The sequence below is a fragment of the Octodon degus genome, unplaced genomic scaffold, assembly GCF_000260255.1.
Source record: "Octodon degus isolate 3935 unplaced genomic scaffold, OctDeg1.0 scaffold00009, whole genome shotgun sequence".
In the NCBI taxonomy this organism is placed as follows: domain Eukaryota; kingdom Metazoa; phylum Chordata; class Mammalia; order Rodentia; family Octodontidae; genus Octodon; species Octodon degus.
The window spans coordinates 1047766-1066446 of NW_004524585.1; the positions used below are offsets into that span (position 1 = coordinate 1047766).

Sequence of the window (18681 nt, forward strand, 5' to 3'; positions counted from 1 at the left end):
GAGTTTTTACATTTCTGTTCTCTTGAATTATATTTTATATCCAATATTTTTATTAACAAAATATTATTGTACTGAAAAATAATTAACTTGTTATGGAATAAGTAGTATAAAAAGAGAGAGACATGGTCATCCATCAGAAGCATGCACACAAGTTATGTTGTAATAAAGCATCCTACCCAAGTCATAAAAATTCAGAAGACAGAGATCAGCTTCATCTCTGTGCATCTGAGGTGGGAAGGTGTGCAAGGGAAGTGTTGGTGCATGGATGGAATTTAGAAAATTAAAGATGGCAAGGTTTAATCAAATCCAAGCAAAGTTTAAATTATCTATGGAAAAGATCATTTTCCTGAAGCACAAGCTCCTTTTGAACAAATAAACTTCAGGGGAAAATCAAGTCTTAAATAGATTGTGGAAAATGTTGAAAGTCATCATAAAGACTGAACAAAATTTGGTGACTAACTTAAACATATTGGGTTTTAAAAGAGAAAATAATGGAATCATATTTGTCTTCAAAATATTCTTCCAACATATGCAATACAGACGCACAAAATATGGTGATGTTGCTAGACTCAGGCAGCTATAGATAAATGTAAGAAGTAATTAAGTAAGACCTGACAAGCAATTATCTTTGTTTAAGGTAGGTTGGTAATACTGAAGTTTTATATCTAAATGGCTGAAAGTGAAATTTAATCAGAAGCAAAAAATTGAAGAAGTTATGATAGAAGATGAAAAATGACTCTAGATTTACATAAATTGAATTTCGTGGGCTGAAGAGGAGCCAAGTGCACAGTACAAGGCAAGGTGGTATTGAGTCTTACTTTAGTGGCAAATTGGGTAATTACATTACAGTGGATTATATCACTACTTCAGTAGTGTGTGGTAGCAGTTCATGCTATGGCTGATGTGTAAGTGTGAAATTCATTACTGTAAGAAAGGCTACATGACAGAGAATATGAAGCTCTGGGAATTGGGAGGTCTGCACAATATTCTTGTGCAACATGTGCCAGTATAAATGTAGCACAATGTACACTCTCCTTTGTTACTTGTTCAAAAAGGTATAGATGATCTGACAGTATTCTATTTGAGATAGACATGGATATATACATATGTAAGATTTAAATTAACTGTAAAACTGTAAATACTGTTCAGAAGATTTGATATACTTTCAAGTCTAATAACTAAGACAGTGAAAATAAGAGTTAAAAATTAAGGTATAAATATTTGACAAACTACTATGAAATAAGTAACAGTATGGGGTAAAAAAGTTAGAAATGATGCAAATAATATGGAAAAATATTTATTTATTTATTTATTTATTTATTTATTTATTTATTATTTTTTGGTGAACGAGGGATTGAACTCAGGCCCTTGCACTTGCCAGGGAAGCACTATTCTACTGAGCCAACTCCCTGGCCCCAATATTTATATTTTAATTGTTTTAAATTTTTGATTTTGATTCTATTTTTATGAAAAATAAACATTTCAAAATATACGTCTCTTTTTCTCTAAGACTATTTTAAAATAATATTCAAGTAATAAATATGACATATATTAAAATAATAAATTATAATAATTTTTGCAAAGCTATTTGATGCAAAAAAGTCACACAAAGCAAATGAAAGAAGCTTTTAAAATATTTGCAGGAATGGTAAAACATCAAATATAGAGCATTCTTTATAAAGAACATAAAACTGTCTATTTAAAAAATAATAATGGCTCCAGTTCAATAAATGAAAACAGAAACATACCAAGAACACATCAAAATATTTCATGATACTAGAAAAATGATTCAGTGAAGAGAAAATTATATGGGATCAGTCAAAGACAATTAGTATCAAAGCAACACCAACCAAAAGCTTTCAAAGATGCAAAAAAACCTAGTTCTCAGATACACTGCAGATACGATGTAGACTGAGTAGCACTGGAAATTGTTTGGCAGCTTCTTAAATATGTTTATATCACACTAACATATGCGTACAGGACCCCGCAGTTGCAACCCTCCACACTTACTCCAGTAAGTAAAAACTGTCATAAACACAAAAACCTGCTCATGATTGTCCACAAAAGATTGGTTTTCAATAGATTCAAAACTCTAAACCATCAAAGGGCTGCTACATGGGTAAATAGTTAAGCAGGGATTTATTTTCCCAGGCCAATATAATACTATTCATCAATAAAATGAAAAGGACTATCCAAATACAAAACAACTTGGTTATATCTCAAAGAAGTTATGCCGAGTGAAAATAAGAAAAGATCACATACTATGGAAGGTCATTTATGTAAAACTCCTGAAATGATAATATGATAAAAATATAAAATCAATTGAGCAAGCTCCAGGGATTGGAAACAAATGGGTAATTAAACAGAAATAAGACAAGGAAGATCTTTGAGACGATGGAATAATTCTGTGTTTCAATGGCTATGTTGATTGCATAAACCTATACATGTGATGAAATACATGAAGTAGAATGGGGACTGTGATTAATGTCCACTGCATGGTTTGGTTATTGTGCTATAATTATGTAAGTTGTAAGTCACAGTCAAAGACTGAGTGATAGGCACCTGAGACCTTTTGTCATACTTTATATCTTCCTATTAATCTATACTTCTATAAAATAAAGGTTTTTAGAAAGTAAAATAAAGCATATTGTATGGCTTAAAATACAACCCAAAAGTATATCATTAATCTTGTGGAAAAAGTGAACTACTTTAACATATGGCTCCCTAAACACATTGTGGTTATAGAAAATGTATATATAGCGCTGTATTTGGGTCTACATGTCTTTGCTAATCTAGCCATATTTTTAGACAGTGAACTTCTCAACAGAAGTGGAGAAGAAAACACATTTGGACCTGGGCTAAAAGCCCACATTCAGCAGTCATCACTTTAAGAAGTTTACTAGTTGTGTAAGTATGAATAAAACTCTTAATGCATTTTTCTAAGCTTCCATTTGTCAACTTTACACAGGAGACAATAGTTATATAGCATTGTGATAATGATCAAAGATGGTTTATAAAGTGATTTTTTTGAATATTTTCCACTTTTGTTTTAGAATTGAATCTATTGATACTGGAAACCAACTTATCTCTTCACAGAAGAATAAGTATATTCTACATTTATCGCTGTTTCATTCAACTCCTAACGTGTATGTGAAATGCAGAAATTTTATCAAATAAAGAAATGAGGTACCTCTGAATTATGTTGTACTCTGAGAGTACTTGAAATGGAAAAAAAAATGATTTGAACAGATTTTACCAGAAAAGAAAGAATGCAAAAAGGGAATAATACATATATCTATATACAAGATAGTTAAAATAGTCTTATTTCATTGAAAAGAAAGATTTGTGCTAATGTTGCTTGGAAAATATTTCATGCTTATATCTTCTACTCTGAGTAAATATTATAAAAAATAGCAGTATAAAATGTATTAATTACTGATACTCTCTTGTTAGGCTGATTTGAAACATTGCTTTATTTTATTTCTATTTTTCTTCTGGTGCTAGTCTTTAAAAAAAATATTGTAAAAGACAAAATCAGGGAAGTAAGATACAGAAGAGGAAAGAGATGTTGACACGATGAATTTCAAAATGTTCAACAAATACTAGGAAAGCACCTATGATGGCTATGTGTATGTATGTTTAACTTATTAAAAGAAAAATTCCCCACAATAGAGAGCACAAAATATATGACATAACAGTGTACCTGCGAAAGCATATCTTCTCCATCCTCTCTGTGCTGCCCTATCTGTCCACTTCCTTTCCTCTCACCTAGCAAGACTGTTAACCCCACAGAAGCAGCTTCCTTAAAATAAATTATAATCTCTGTTCCACTTAGAGCACTGCTGAACTTGAAACTTTGCCTAATAACTTTACAAAAATCCCCTTTATCACCTATATTTCATGTTCCCTTCCAATGAAATATTTATTACATGTCTATGCCTATGAATAACAATAGTAAACAGTATCCTGAATAAATCAGCCCATTACATTCTTCTTATAGAGGAATGTTGGCTTTGAAAACATTGACTAATTTCATTGGGATACTACTTGACGTTTCTGTTCCTTTAAACTTCTGATGAACAATGAAGGACATATATAATTTGACATTTTAAATTGTGAAAGTGAATAAAATATTGGTTACTATTTAAACTTGTGCTGAGGGCTGGGGAGATGGCTCAGTGGTCTAAAGCACCTACTTAGAATAAACTAAGCTAAGCTAAGCAAAGAACAGGGACCGCGGTTCAATCCCCCAGCACCACATGCCTGCCAGCCCTGCCCCCTGGTGGGCTGAGCTGGCCACATACACGCACTAAATAAATAAATAAATAAATAAATAAGCAAATAAATAAAATTAAAAAAATAATAAATGAATAAACTTGTGCTGAAACTTTGCTTCACCACTTCAAATAACTCCTCAGAAGAAGGAACTAATTTTCTTCACATGTTTTTTTCGCATATGTAATAAAAATCCAGGTAATTATATAATAATGAAATTAGAAGCTTTATCTACAGAACATGTCCAGTGTCTGGCACACAATAGCTTATTAATATCAAACACCATCAGTAACATCTTATAAACCTGTCCCTTATTGGTATTTGTGCCATTAAATCCTAATATGCCCACAAAACTTAACATACTGGCTTCCTACCATATTTATTTTTCATGTATTCTTTTCTTTTCCTTTTTTTTGTGACCTACTCAGCCCACCCTGGGAAATAGGCTGGCATGACATGTGGTGCCAGGGATCAAACCGCAGTCCCTGTGCACTTGCCTAAGCTCGCCTAAGGAGGTGATTTAGACCACTGAGCTATCTCTCTGGCTCCAATGTATTCTTTTTAAAAGTATCCATTCATAGGCAAAGGTTCATGCTGTGTGCTCTAAGGTCTACAAGGCAGTAACCTCAGCTCAGATGAGAGACAGAAACACAAAGTTCTGCAGAAGGACACAGAGGACCAGTACAACCCAAGTGCTGCCAGTGGAAGGTTATCTGTGACAGAGTTCTTTCAAGAAAATTTACCAACAGCTTCTAAGATGAAGCAACTTTTAAACTATGCCATGGAAAATTTTCAGCAGACTAAAAATGGGAAGAAAATTCAAAGTAAAATAAATTTCATGAATAAGAATAAAATTCCTCTGAAAACTAGTACTACAAATTGCACTTGACCCAATAATTCTCTTCCTGGATATCTTCCCAAAAGAGACAAAGACACTGTATTTCAGTGATACATGCATCCCCTCGTTTAGAGCAGCACAATTCATAATAGCTAAATTTAAGAAGTAGTCCATACATACATCAACAGAGAATGAGTAAAGAAAAAGCAGCATTTACACACAATGGAGTGTAACTAACACATACACAAAGATAGCTTTGAGACATTTGTAAGAGAACAGATGAACGCTGAGACCAAAATGTTTGATGAAATAAATCAGACACGCAAGTTTAAATATTGCACAATTTTTCTTATACGAGAAATCCAAATTATAAATTAAAAAACAAAGCAAAACACAGATTATATGAAGTAGGGATATAGATCTTTGTTGAATGGATAAAGATCAAGATGTGAAGGGAGAGATAAAGGAATTAAGATGTGTTGTGTATATGTACCAACATCACGCAGGGAGAGTAAACATCTTGCACTGCGAACATGATCAAAAAGAAAATAAAAATATTGGAGTGGTTACTGAGTAGAGATGTAGTGCTCTGAGGGAGTATCAGAAGTTCATTGTGTCTGAGGAAACAAATTAAAAGATCTGCGTTTTAAAGAAACAGTTCATACACCACCTTGCTGAGGATTCTGGACTCCCTGGATGAGCAACAGAAAACTGGAGAATTATTTTGTGTGTGGTTATTCAGTGCAGTATATTCATTGTAATTTCATCTATTAACAACTTGGATAATATCCTCCTATGAAAAGCACATTGTCTAAGAACCAATTGATTGAAAATTAATGTATGTATGACATTTCTGAATTTCCTGTAGTGAGTCTATAAGTCAAGCCTAAGTACCACTAACCAGAAGATTAAAGGGCTCCAGTAGTCAAAGAATGATAAATTCAATGAGAGACTTGCTACCGCCTGATTCCCGGCAATGCACTTATTTGATGACTTCCTGCCTTCTTTATAATGTTGAAAAGAGAGTCCTTTCAGCAATAATCTGCAAATTAAAAGAAACCCATTCAACCTGTCAAAAAGTTAAATGATCGAATATTGCTAAGTATCATGCCAGATATTTCACAAATACTTGGAACAGAATGTATAATTTAAATCCTCTTTTTTCCCTTTCATTCTAGAAAAAAAAAACTTTAGAGTTTGCAAGTAAAAACCTGAAAAAAAATACTTATTTTACAAAAGGAGACACCTGGTTATGAAGAAAATAAATGAAAATAATCTTGGTATGCATCAAAGCGTAAAGGTTACAGGCTGGATGAGAATTTGATTTGCCTTTCTTTTCCTTTTCCATTCAGGATAGTAAGAATCATGGGACAAGTTCTACATAAATGAAATTTGTATCTAGTCGAAATAACAAGTAAGTTTTAATTATGCCATGGCTTAAAAAATTATTGTAATAATATATAATAAAAGAAATATGGTTGGGGGGATAGTTCAGCAGCCTAAAGACCTTCCTGGCAAACTCAAGGACCCAAGTTCTATCCCCATATACTGCATGCTGTGCCAGCCCCACATGGAGCCAGCCACCAAAACCATGCGTAGTGGCGCATGCCTGTAATCCCAGTGCTCGGAAGCATGAGACAGGAGGATTGTTACGAGTCCAAGATTTATAGTGAGACTTTGTACCAAATAAATAAATATATAGATAAATAAACAATCTTAAAAAAGAAATAGATACATTCTCTTAAAAAAAATAGCAAAAGACAGTGTATTATGCTTTACATGTATTTGGACATAATCATGAATGAAGTCTAGACATAGCCTGAATTTGTCCTACTTTTTTCATTTTATATATATTTAAATGATTTTAAATACAAGGAGAACCTGATCACCTTCTCCCTCTTGCATATTTTAAAAATTTACAATTTAGAGACTTTCTCTGCTCAATTTGTCAAAAACCTCTGCTATCCAATCCAGATGTAGTGATGCACTGTTGTAAATCCAGTACTCTGGAGGCTAAGGCAGGCTTAAAAATTTCACTTTGAGGCCAGCTGGGGCTACACAGTGTGTTCAGTTCCAGCCTCCTAAGTGCTGAGACAGAATAGACCCTGTCATAGATAGACAGCTACAGTGATGATATGATAGTTAGACAGTAGGCAGATACGAAAAAATTCTACTCTTCAGACTTCTGGATGCTAAAATTTAACAAAAGTTATACATGCATAAATTCCAATTAAAATATTTTTGAAGTTGTATTATTCAGCATTATTAATATTTTCCTTGGCTGCCATATTTGTATATATTGTGTTGAATGCTAAACTGTCTTTCAGAGGATAAACAAGTTAGTTCTTACCAGGCATGTTATCTGTAATCTCAGCACTTAGGAGACTGATGCAGAAGGATTGCTACAAGTTCCAGGGCACTTCCTGGACTACGTAGTAAGTTCAAGGCCAGCCTGGACTGCATAGCAAGACCCTGTTCAGAAAAAGACAGAAACAAAATTAGCTCAGGAGAAGAGTTAAGTGCATATAAAATGGCAGTTTAGAAACTTTAAATGTGAAAGATAAGTCAATTAAATGACTATATCTGTTTTATTTGATTATTAAGCTGCAGTAGATGCAATTTTTAAGGAATCAATTAATAGCAAATATTATAAAGACTACGATATTAAAATGGTGAGTTAAACATGAATTCATTATTCTTCCCCCACAAAAAAATCTGATATTTTTAAAATTTGGATTATATTAAATCTCTCTGTGTGTGTGTGTGTGTGTGTGTGTGTGTGTGTGTGTGTGTGTTTGTGTGCTACTGGACATTGAGCCCAGGGCCTTACACATACTAGGCAAGCCTTCTACCACTGAGCTACTATATCCTTACCTTTTTTATTTTGAGACAGGATCTTGCTAAATTGCTGTGGGGAACCTTGATTTTGTAATCATCCTGTCTCATCCTTTGTGAATAGCCTGGCCTCATAATATTTGTAAATTTACTAATTTCTATCATGCTATTCAAATTCAGTTTTAACAAGTTCATTTAGGTACATGAATCCATTAAAATTAAAATATTATTTCACTTTTGGACATAGGACCCTTGTATTTACATCAGGAATCTTAAGCACCTAATTTTTCTAATTGAGGTAGATGCTTCTTTGATACCAATGAATTGGTATTCTCAGAAAGCAACAAAGTAAAGCACATTTAGAACATACAGTCATGAGGTGCAAGCAGAAAGTAATGATTGATATATCAACAAACTTACTAAGAATTATGCATCCAAACAAACAGTGTGTTTCCAAACAGTCCCTCTGGGAGTTCAGACACACTGCAGTAGTGTTGCCATTGCTAAAAACATTTCAAATTTCTCTTTCAGAATTGTGCTGAGAAATAATTTATGAAGCATACAAGAATCAGGCTCATTGCTTAATAAATTGCAACTCATATAGCAGTAACTTGAGGCAAAGCAGAATTGAGAAAATATAATTTCTCTTGTCTTTTGTTTATAAAAAGAAATTTAAATTTAAATTATTTAGTTCCCAAATAAACTGCTTATATAAGCCTTACATAAATCGCTGAAGACAGCTGTAAAAATATAATTAATCCTTTCTTTCCCTCTGAAATTTGAAAAGGAACACACTATGACTGATGAGTACTGCGCTTGTGTTGAGAACTGTCCTCTTCATCTAAATCCATTCCTATTGATCTTGTTTTCACTCTGATCACCTTTACAAATTCCACGTTTTTCTACATTTCTTTCACTTTTATTTTTAGCTACTCTTTGCCACCTTTATCACCACCTCATGTTATCAAAATGCTCTGAACAGGATTCCTAAAGGAAATTCCTCACCCTTCCATAACCTGAGACTATCTCCACCATCTTCCTAAAACTTAGTCCCTGTTTTGTTTCTAAATAGAGGGGTGACTCCATATTAAGCAGTTACTATTCAATATTTATTTAATTAATTACTGAGGCCCATAGTTCTCTTCTTTTCCATTTTCTTTGTTAAGCTAAACCCCTGGAATAGCAAGAGCTGCCACAAAATTTTCTCCAACCAGAGTGGTGCCTCAGTTTACAAACTTAATTCTTTCCACATTTTGGAAAGACGACCACATTCCTGGTCATGGGGAAACAGGGCAGTGGTCGTTTTGGTCATTCAATGCAGAGTTCACAAACAGAAGCAAAATTTTACCAAATGCTTCTGTTTTTAAACCAAAGTGTTTGCAACCTAAAGTGAGTAATACTCAAACATAAAGAAGGATAAACTTGAGGACCTTATAGGTAAATGGATGCAACTTAAGACTATACTCAGGTGAAATAAATCAAATTTACATGTGTAACATCAGCCTATGTCCATTGTATAAAAAATTGAAAGAGAAATTAGAATCAAAATGTGCAACACATACTGTGAAAGGAAAAAAAAAATCTTCTCAAGAGGAAAGAATGACTGGGATGGGGAAAAGGAGAAAAGAACGAAGGGAAAAGAAAATATATACATATACTATCTAACTATATACATGGCTAAATTTTAAATTATTGTGGGGCCGGGGAGACAGCTCAGTAGAATAAGCACTTGTCTGGCAAGGGCAAGGGACTGTGTTCAGTCCCCGGTTCCCCCCCCAAAAAAAAAATTATTGTGCTAAAATAACTAAGATAATTTATATTATCCATTTCTATTAGTTCAATGAAAGGGACAGTTATTGCTTATATTGTTTGATCCACTTTGCATGCCTGTATCTTACAACCTGAGCAACTACTTCGAAGATAGCAATATGCAATAAAATAACTGTGGTTAATTTGCTATTGTTTTGAAATTCTATATCTTTTTTTATTTTTTCTCTTTAAAATTAAAAATGTTCATGAACAGAGGTACCACTGTATTTCCCAATTATACAGTCTTCAGCAAATTACAAAGCTCTTTGAGTCCCAGTTTCCTCTTCTGCAAAATGCACATAAAAATCCTGTCTATATCAGAGCAGTGTACAAATAGATAAACTTGGGAAACTGAAGATGCATATACTCTATGTAGTCTAGTTCAAGTGCTCAATTATTTTAATTCTCTTTCCTAAATTATTCCTATTATATTCATTTGGATGGCAGATAATATATTCAGAATATTTTTTTTTATTTTTATTGCTGCATGTTTCCAGTACGGAATGATTATATTCCTCATGTGGAGTTTCCTTAGTGTCTATCTTATATTTTGTTTTTTATTTTATTTTGGGCTTCTCACAACTAACCTTATGATAATTAAGTTTGTGCATCTGACATGCTTCACTTCATTATGGTCTCAAGATACATCCATTTTCTTACAAATTACTTAAGTTTATCCTTCTTTATGGCAGAATAGTACCCCTTTCTGTGTCAACGCCACATTTTCTTTATTTGTCCATCTCTCTATGGACATTTTGGGTGCTTCCTAGATTTAGCAGTTCGGACTAATGCTGCTATAGCACTTAAAAATAAACATTTTTAGCAGTTACATCAAATTAAAATGTTATACTTTAAATTATGCAAGTACCAGAATTAAATTTTTTACTTTTACTTCTCTCACTTTTTGTAGTCAAGTATAAATAGAAGTAGTTTTCATGAGGATAAAAAAGTTTCATATAGATTTAAGACCCCTTCATCGTCCTATAAAAATGCCGTGACTTCTGACTGGAAAGGTAATCAAATGATCTAAACAGTCTATGTATGCATCTACCCTACCCTCGCCTTCTTGTGCTAAAATCAATGTAATTTACATTTTTCAGTTTCTTAAAATTTTTATCAAAATTTCAAGAGCAAGGAACCATCACTTTGTAAAGTAGAAGACTGACTAGAGTTTGCTTTCCAAAACTAAAACTAAAATATAAGGATGGGGCTCATAATACAAATTATGAACCCCATCATTACATTTCTTTCATTTATTCCATAAGAAAAACTGTTCAATCTTCTGATTCTGCCTTTCTGTCCTCTCATTTTTATTTAATTTAGCAGATATAAGCCATACATAGCACACACACAGCATGGTGTGTAACTCTCCTGCTTACCATTGTTCCTACATTCTTTCAGTTCATTACACACACATCCTATCATGTTAACTTTACAAAACTATCACTTGTGTAAAACCGATTAAAAAGTTGCCTTTTTGTACTATATATCATGATCTCTTACACATGTAAGCACTATTAAAAATTTGTAGAATTATATATTTGTATAGAAAAATCAATAGATTGCATAATGGTAACATTCTCCCTAAGATCTTACTTCTTGAAAACATTAAATAATGGGAATAATATCAAACTAAGATATATAAATAGCATTACATGAACTGCATTGACTTAGTGTATCTTCCTTTAGTTTCACAAACTACTGACTTGAAACAATATAAATTTATTAGCTTAGATTCCAGGAAACCAGAATCCATAATGGATCTCAGAGGGTTAAAGCAAAGCACTGACAGAGCCGGTTGTTTCTGGAGGGCTCCCCCTTTCAGCCTCTACAGGTTACCAACACTCATTAGCTCTTCGGCCTTTCATCACATCTCTTCAAGTCCATGCTTCCATCCTCAAAAATCCTACACCTCACTTTAGTCCTCCTGCAACCACTCTCCAAAGATCACAGATAATTGCTCTGAGTCCAATAGGATACTCTAAGTTAATGAGTATCCCTTTTGCCATACAAAATACTACATTTACATTTTCCATGCCTTAGGATAGGGGCATCTTCTGAAGCCACTGTTCGTTTTGTCTCACTTGAATAAATCTCTCATAATGGAGCTTGAATATCTGATAATGGAGACTTGAATTAAAAGCTGGTTATATTCAAATGCCTCTACCATATTTATAGCTGGTGATCCTTGTCAGGATGTATTGAACACTACAAATAATCAGACAGCCTCAGAAGAAAGCTTTTTTCTCACCTACTCATGATACTATGCACAGAACTTTTTTACATTTGTAAAAACATATTCAATTCTTAGCTTTTATCATAATTGGAAAGAAGCATGATAGAAATGGAAACTACATATTAAACACATCAACTAAGAAGGATATACAAAGAAGGACATAATTGCAATTACATTGAACTCAAAATAAAAAGAAATTGTGGCTTTAAAGTTTTCATGTAAAGTAAGTCTACACCTATTCTTAAAGATGCAGCCATTAATTAACAAGAGAATCTTTAAATTTTGACATTTCATTTTCCTAAATAGAGTGTCTTCAAGCACATACAAGGTATTATAATGTTAGTACTTCATTATACCCCTCAGAAAAGCAAAAATTCAAAATATGCTCAATGATTCACTTTTTGCCTATTATAGAACATTACATAATGATGCTTGAATTAACAAAATGAATTGAGTGAACTGCTGATATCCCTTCTTAATGATACACCGACTTTTTAGGTCAGCTCTTCTACTTCTATCAGTTTCATTAGTCCAGGGTAATTCACATACTAGGCATTTCTATAAACCAACTAAATGAGAGTACTTTATGCTAACACAGGGAGAGGCAGATTTTCTGCAACATTCTGACTCTTCCTTCAACCTAAAAATCAAGAATTTCAAGAATGTTTAAATTGAAGGTTATTATATACCACTATCATTTTATCCCTAAATAAACCTAGGAAAAAAGTTTGGCAAAGCATAAGGCTATAAAATTTTGACTACAACTAAAATACTAGTATAATATGTGGCATGTATTTTAATAAACACTTAGGTATTATTATGTCAAACATCATCATTGCACCAAGGAAATGTTGATACTAAATTCAATGAGCTTCATAGTTTAAAGAAAAGAATGGGGCCAGGGTGATGACTCAATAGAATAAGCACTTACCTGGCAAGTACAAGGGCCTGAGTTCAATCCCTAGTTCCACAAAAAAAAATTAAAAAGGAAAAGAAAAGAACTATACATGTTATAAAATGCATGTACTTCAAAGAAAATTATGCTTGTGATAAAAATGTTCCTCTATGAGCAAAATTTTTAAAATACTTAAACATTGTACTCGTTAATATTAATACACCATATTACTTGCCCATACTTTCCTAAAATTCAAAGTAAACAAAATGATCTTTTAAACAGTTTAGGGACCCAAAGGTGAATATTAAATATATATTTAAATAGATATTGAATACAGAATTAAACACCATGTGAATATTCGTTGTCTTGTATATGAACTTTAGCCACTAAAATTTCAAATTGAATGTATATGTGTTATATCAAAGTCAGAGAAAGGTCACATGTATTCAGAGAATCATTTGTTACTTAGAAGGTTAACTAGTTTGACCAGTGAAAAGTTAAGAACAAAATGAAAAGAAAAAAAAATTGAGAGTAGCCTGATTTAAAGAATACCAGTTTGTAACCCAGGAAATAGGTATTTGCATACTAATTCTAATGTTCCTGCTATCACATTACCTCTAGCTCGAAGATCAGTCAGAAAGAGAAATTCGCCATCACCTGTGACAGTCAGACAGTGGAAAGAAAAATGCCAGTGAAGTGAGTTGCTCTTTAAAGCTATTTTTAACTCAGAAAATGTACAAATGAAACACTTGAGGCTTCATTACTCTAGATATTTTGTTTCCTTTGTTTATGATAAATATGCTAATTATCACCCTTTTTCCTGGGTTTTTTTTTTTTTCTCTTTCTCTGTTGACTTATTCTTTTCTAAAACACATCAATGACTTATGGCTTACTTTTGCAGTAAATTCCTAAAAAAGGAAGGCTACTAAGTGAAAAGAGACCACTCGCCTCTCCTTTCTAAGATGCTTTTAAAAATTGCGCAGTGAGTTAGAGAAGTAAGATAGAAATGATCCTTGCAAAAATTACTTCTTATGATCCATATTGAGAAACTTTTAGATGGATATTAAATGCTGGGTAAGGAAGCAGCTGGCACTTCCTTGGGCACATGGACTCCTCGCTTGAGTTTTCCATTCTCCAGCACACTGCTAATTGAGTGTGAACAGCTAAGTTGTTGGAGTCCACATTTTTTAATGCAATACAACTGGTTCTAGCTGGCACAATTAGCAAGATAACTGGTAGATTTCACACAGTTCCCATCTGGCCTGGCTCTGCTCCGGACATACAATATGGGCACTGCTGGCCTTGATGGCATGCGCTTAATGAAGAAAACAGACAGGAAATCAGCCAAAGCCCCACGAAACACGAAGTGCAATTTTTCCTCCAGATACAGAGTAATTTTCACCGCACACCATACACAAAAAGCTGTTTTGTGCATCAGAATCGTACAGGAAACACATACACACCTATGAGAAGAGCCAGAAAAACGTCTGTCAACGGTATCACTAAAGTTCAAATGAAAGGAAATGTGTAACATGGCAGTGGCCCATAAATACTGTCCATAAATACACGGATGACACTTGAACATTTATTTAAAGTAACACTCATCAAAAAAAAAAAAAAAACAATTAGCCAAGACAGTACAGTTTTAAATCAATCACCTTCTTGTTTTTCCCAATTGTTATTCAATAGCTTTCTTTCTTGATATATCTATAGTTGTTTTTTTTAAATACAAAGCTGTATTTCCCATTCACATAAAACCTAAGGAATGTTCTGTTTTTATTTGAAAATGTATATGTTTTAAGAATGTCTATGTATATTTTCTACTGAGTAGCCAGTTACGACAGCTATTATTTACAGCAAATATTTGTGTGCAGGTTGACAAAACTCCATTGAGGGAAAATTGCTTTAAAGGTGTATTTATTATATGACATATGCCATGACCTGTCCATAACAGGAAGAGTGAAAAGAATTCATATTATCAGCCAATACATTTGTGCTACAGTTCTAACTTTACCAATTACTGTCTGTAGGATATTTTACTAGTTAGTAGAATCTCAGAACTTCTACTCATTATTAATATTGAAATAAAACATATTATTATTTTGAGGATTATATGTGGTAAAGTCTGTGAAATGTTTAGCACAATACAGTATATGTTTTGAATATTAAATATATATTGTGCATTTTATTGCAATGACAAATACCATTCAGCTTTTTCAGAAAGATGAATAGTGTATTTTTCCATAGAGTTATAAATATATAAGAAATGCAAATTTTGAAAATTTTAAGTGGCATTTAAAAATAATTTCTCTCTAAAATAATTACATGTCACCAAATTTCTGAAGAGTAAATACTGTACTACAATCACAACATAACACATATTCGAACTGAAACTTCTGGGTAAGAACGGAGATTAGAAACCACTGAGCTGTGTCTACTCTGGGCACTATCACATACCTGCTGGACTATTCTTCCAGAGAAGCAACACAACTTTCCCATCTGTAGCAACATCAGCATTATGTGGCTTTCAATTAATACTAGAATATCCTAGAATCTCTAATTCTGTTGTCTCTAGTGCTATCTATATATCTACAATTATCTACAAATTTTACTATATCTCTGGAATTCAAAATGTTAATTTTTATTTTGTCCTTGAGCCTATGCCATTTCCCAGATTTTGTTTTCTTCTTTCCAGTTTTGCTGTTTTCCTGCATTAATGAAAACATTAAGAATGGCTATTTTTGAACACTTCTACAAAGACTTCTTTATACCCCAAAAGGTCTTTATAAAATATTCTTCTTACATTTAGCTTAATGGCCTTGCCATGAAGCCCTCTTGACTGAATGTTGCCATGAAGCCCTCTTGACTGAATGTTGCCCATTCCCTCCCATGTCACACCCCTCAAGGCTTTCAGGGAAATCCTCCAGGTGTCACGTTATTCCAAGAGGACAACCATCATTTTTTCTCTTAGCTCACCAAAAGCACTGTAGGTCTATGAAACGCATACAATCTAGCTAGCCCATCCAATCATACTTTTATCACTATATCAGCATCTTCAGAGGTATTGCCTCTCTTTCAGTAAAGATTTCAATACTTAGTGTTTGGCCATCCCTTTGTATTTATGTTTGATAAGCATTCCTGGATCAGATGTTGTTGTTAGCGCTAGAAAGCAATGTTAATTTCTGACATCTGAGAGCTTACATATATGGGAAAATAAATGTGCATCCCTGAATGAATTTCCTAGATTCCATTTCTCAGTGTGTTCTCAGAATGGCTGTTCTTCATGCAAAATGCATATGTGGTGTGGCCAGGCTGTACTCTAAAATGAGTAAGCATACATTTCACAGATACTAAAATTGCTTTTGATTAGAATGCTCTGGTAACCACCAAATTTCAGTCTGAAAACATGGCCATTTCAAGTGACCTTATAATATCTTTACAAAAGTTAATCTTTGAGTCATGTGAAATATGATGTACACTTATTTAACAAACAGCTTACACAGTACGTAAAAGCTTTTCAATGCAAAATTAAATCTAGGATTTAGCCTCTCCCTTCACTTGTGAATGATGGAGACCGAATAATCTAATTTGTTTAAACTGCCCATTTCAATGAATAGCCACTGTTTCAAAATGGTCCCTAGATAATCTTGTGTCCCCACAATTTAGTAAGTAAGCTAAGGGAGAAAGGAAAGTTAATAGTCCATAACTGGTGAAGGAAATTTGTGAGAAGATATATCAGCAATGAAAAGTTGCAAAATAAGTTCCCAGTCACACAGATCTCCTTATGTGTCCTCTCATTGTTATCTGAAAATACTGCACAACTAATGTTGCACCAGAAGAGAACAGAGTCACCCCTCATAAAAATTATAAAATCCCTAGCAAATTATAGTAAGGAATAATTATAGGAGTCATTATACACTACCACATTTCAACAGTCACCTTGGAGACCAAATACAAAATTTTGTAAAGATGACTAGATGTTACATCATTTCTGTTGTATTATCAATCACTTCATCATTTTAATATAAATTTTAAATTTACCACCCCTTTCCCAGACTTAATTTTTACACAAGACTGGTCCATAATCCAACTATTTTTTTCTGGATAGCAGATGCTTTTGTGCATCAAGATTTATTGCATCGAGATCTTTGTTTATTAAGGAGAATAATGTATGATATATTTGCATTTCAGAAAGTTTGTATCTTAGGCCTGACTTATTATTTCTACATACATCCCCCAAAGTACACCTTCTTCAGAAGACTCAAGACTATAATTTTCTTCACTGCTTTGAAAAAGATATAACTCTGTCCTGATTTAAATAAATCAATCTAGAATAAGAAGCATACCAGCTGAAAGAGGAATAAAATCTGATTCAGAGTGGTGTAAATACTCCTTGAAGTGTTGTGATCAAACATTTTCAAGATCATTATGTGTTAGAAACCCTTAACTTTTCTTAACTATTTTAAGAAGCACAATTATAAAAGGGGTAGCTTTGTGTGCTATGAATATATAGAACTAGTTCCTTTCCCACCAGTGGTATCAGTACGTTTCAGAAATAAACCAGAATAATGTTGAATATTATTCTTGATCAAGAAGAAATTCACTGTTGTTCCACAAAACCAGTATGTCCCTCATGTCTTTACTAGGATTTGGGAATTTGCAAATACTCTCAACATTGTTGCCTAGATTAAAAAATAGTTTTCTTTTGTCAGATTATATCCCAATTCATTTTTCTATAGCTGTACACTGTGGAAATATGTGTAATTTAGAAATACTTTCTTGTTTTATTAATGAAATAAAATGTTATGCTTCAACAAACATGTATAACTCAAATATTACAATAGGTTATAGAAGAAAAAGATCACAATGCTATTGTCAAGGGTAGATGTTGTTTCTACAGGTCACCACCTGCAGAAGCAATGGCATGGTCTGAAAGTATGGACACCCTGTTAGCCAATCAAGGTAAGATCCAGTGAATAATAGGCTTAAAATATAATAATTAAGTGTAAATACTTAAATTCTGAAAATTATAGGCATACGTGTGAGTTTGACCAATATTTGTAGCAAAAATGTACTATCAGCTATGTGAAAGTGTGAACATCTAAATGGAATTATCTCAGGCTTAAAATAAGTTTATAAAATCTCTACACATTATAATCCAGTCATACTATGGTTCACCAAAATTTCTGTTTGCAAACCATTTGGTTCCCAAGCAAAAGCTTTCAGAAAAATTTTGCTTTGGTTTTCAAACTCCAAATCAGTTGAAAAACCCAACCACAGCCAATTTCCCCACACAAACAGAGCCATCTCCTACAAAATCATAAAGCAAATTAAGCTTTTAAACTGAGATATCACTGTAAAAGTAAAATTTAAAACAGCAGTGAGAAATTTCAAGTCGTGTTAACTTCACTATCATGTAATGTGATAATATTGTTTTCCTTGGGCACAAATTGAAGGAAACATAAAGTATCAAAAAGTTAGAAATATAAATACTTCACTGATTTTACATGGCCTGAAAGCTAAAATGTTTCTTGAAGTATGTGTTCAACTGTATTATTCTCATCCTTAGTGAATACAAAAACATATTTGAATGCACATATATGTAGATTGATATGTTTATGTAGGAATGTATATTTTATTAAGATGGTTCAGTTAGGTGGGGCCTGCCCCTTAGCTCAGTTGTTTAATTGGCTGCTTCATCAAAGCAGTCAGCCTCAGGTTGCTGTGGTTGATCCCCACAACTCAAGCCAGCCAGCCAAACATGCCCTGAAGGCATTCTGAGCCAGCCCAAAA

At 33.2% G+C, this 18681-nt stretch overlaps 1 protein-coding gene across 1 annotated transcript in view; it reads left to right on the forward strand.

Moving 5' to 3' along the window:
• The first annotated feature begins 13573 nt into the window (after nucleotides 1-13573).
• The window catches only part of Rgs21 (regulator of G protein signaling 21), a 21860-nt gene continuing 16752 nt past the window's right edge, over nucleotides 13574-18681 (forward strand). The window contains exons 1-2 of the mRNA XM_004625293.1: nucleotides 13574-13584; nucleotides 17774-17850. Coding sequence (XP_004625350.1) covers nucleotides 13574-13584; nucleotides 17774-17850 — 88 coding nt within the window. The remainder of the gene's footprint in view (nucleotides 13585-17773; nucleotides 17851-18681) is intronic.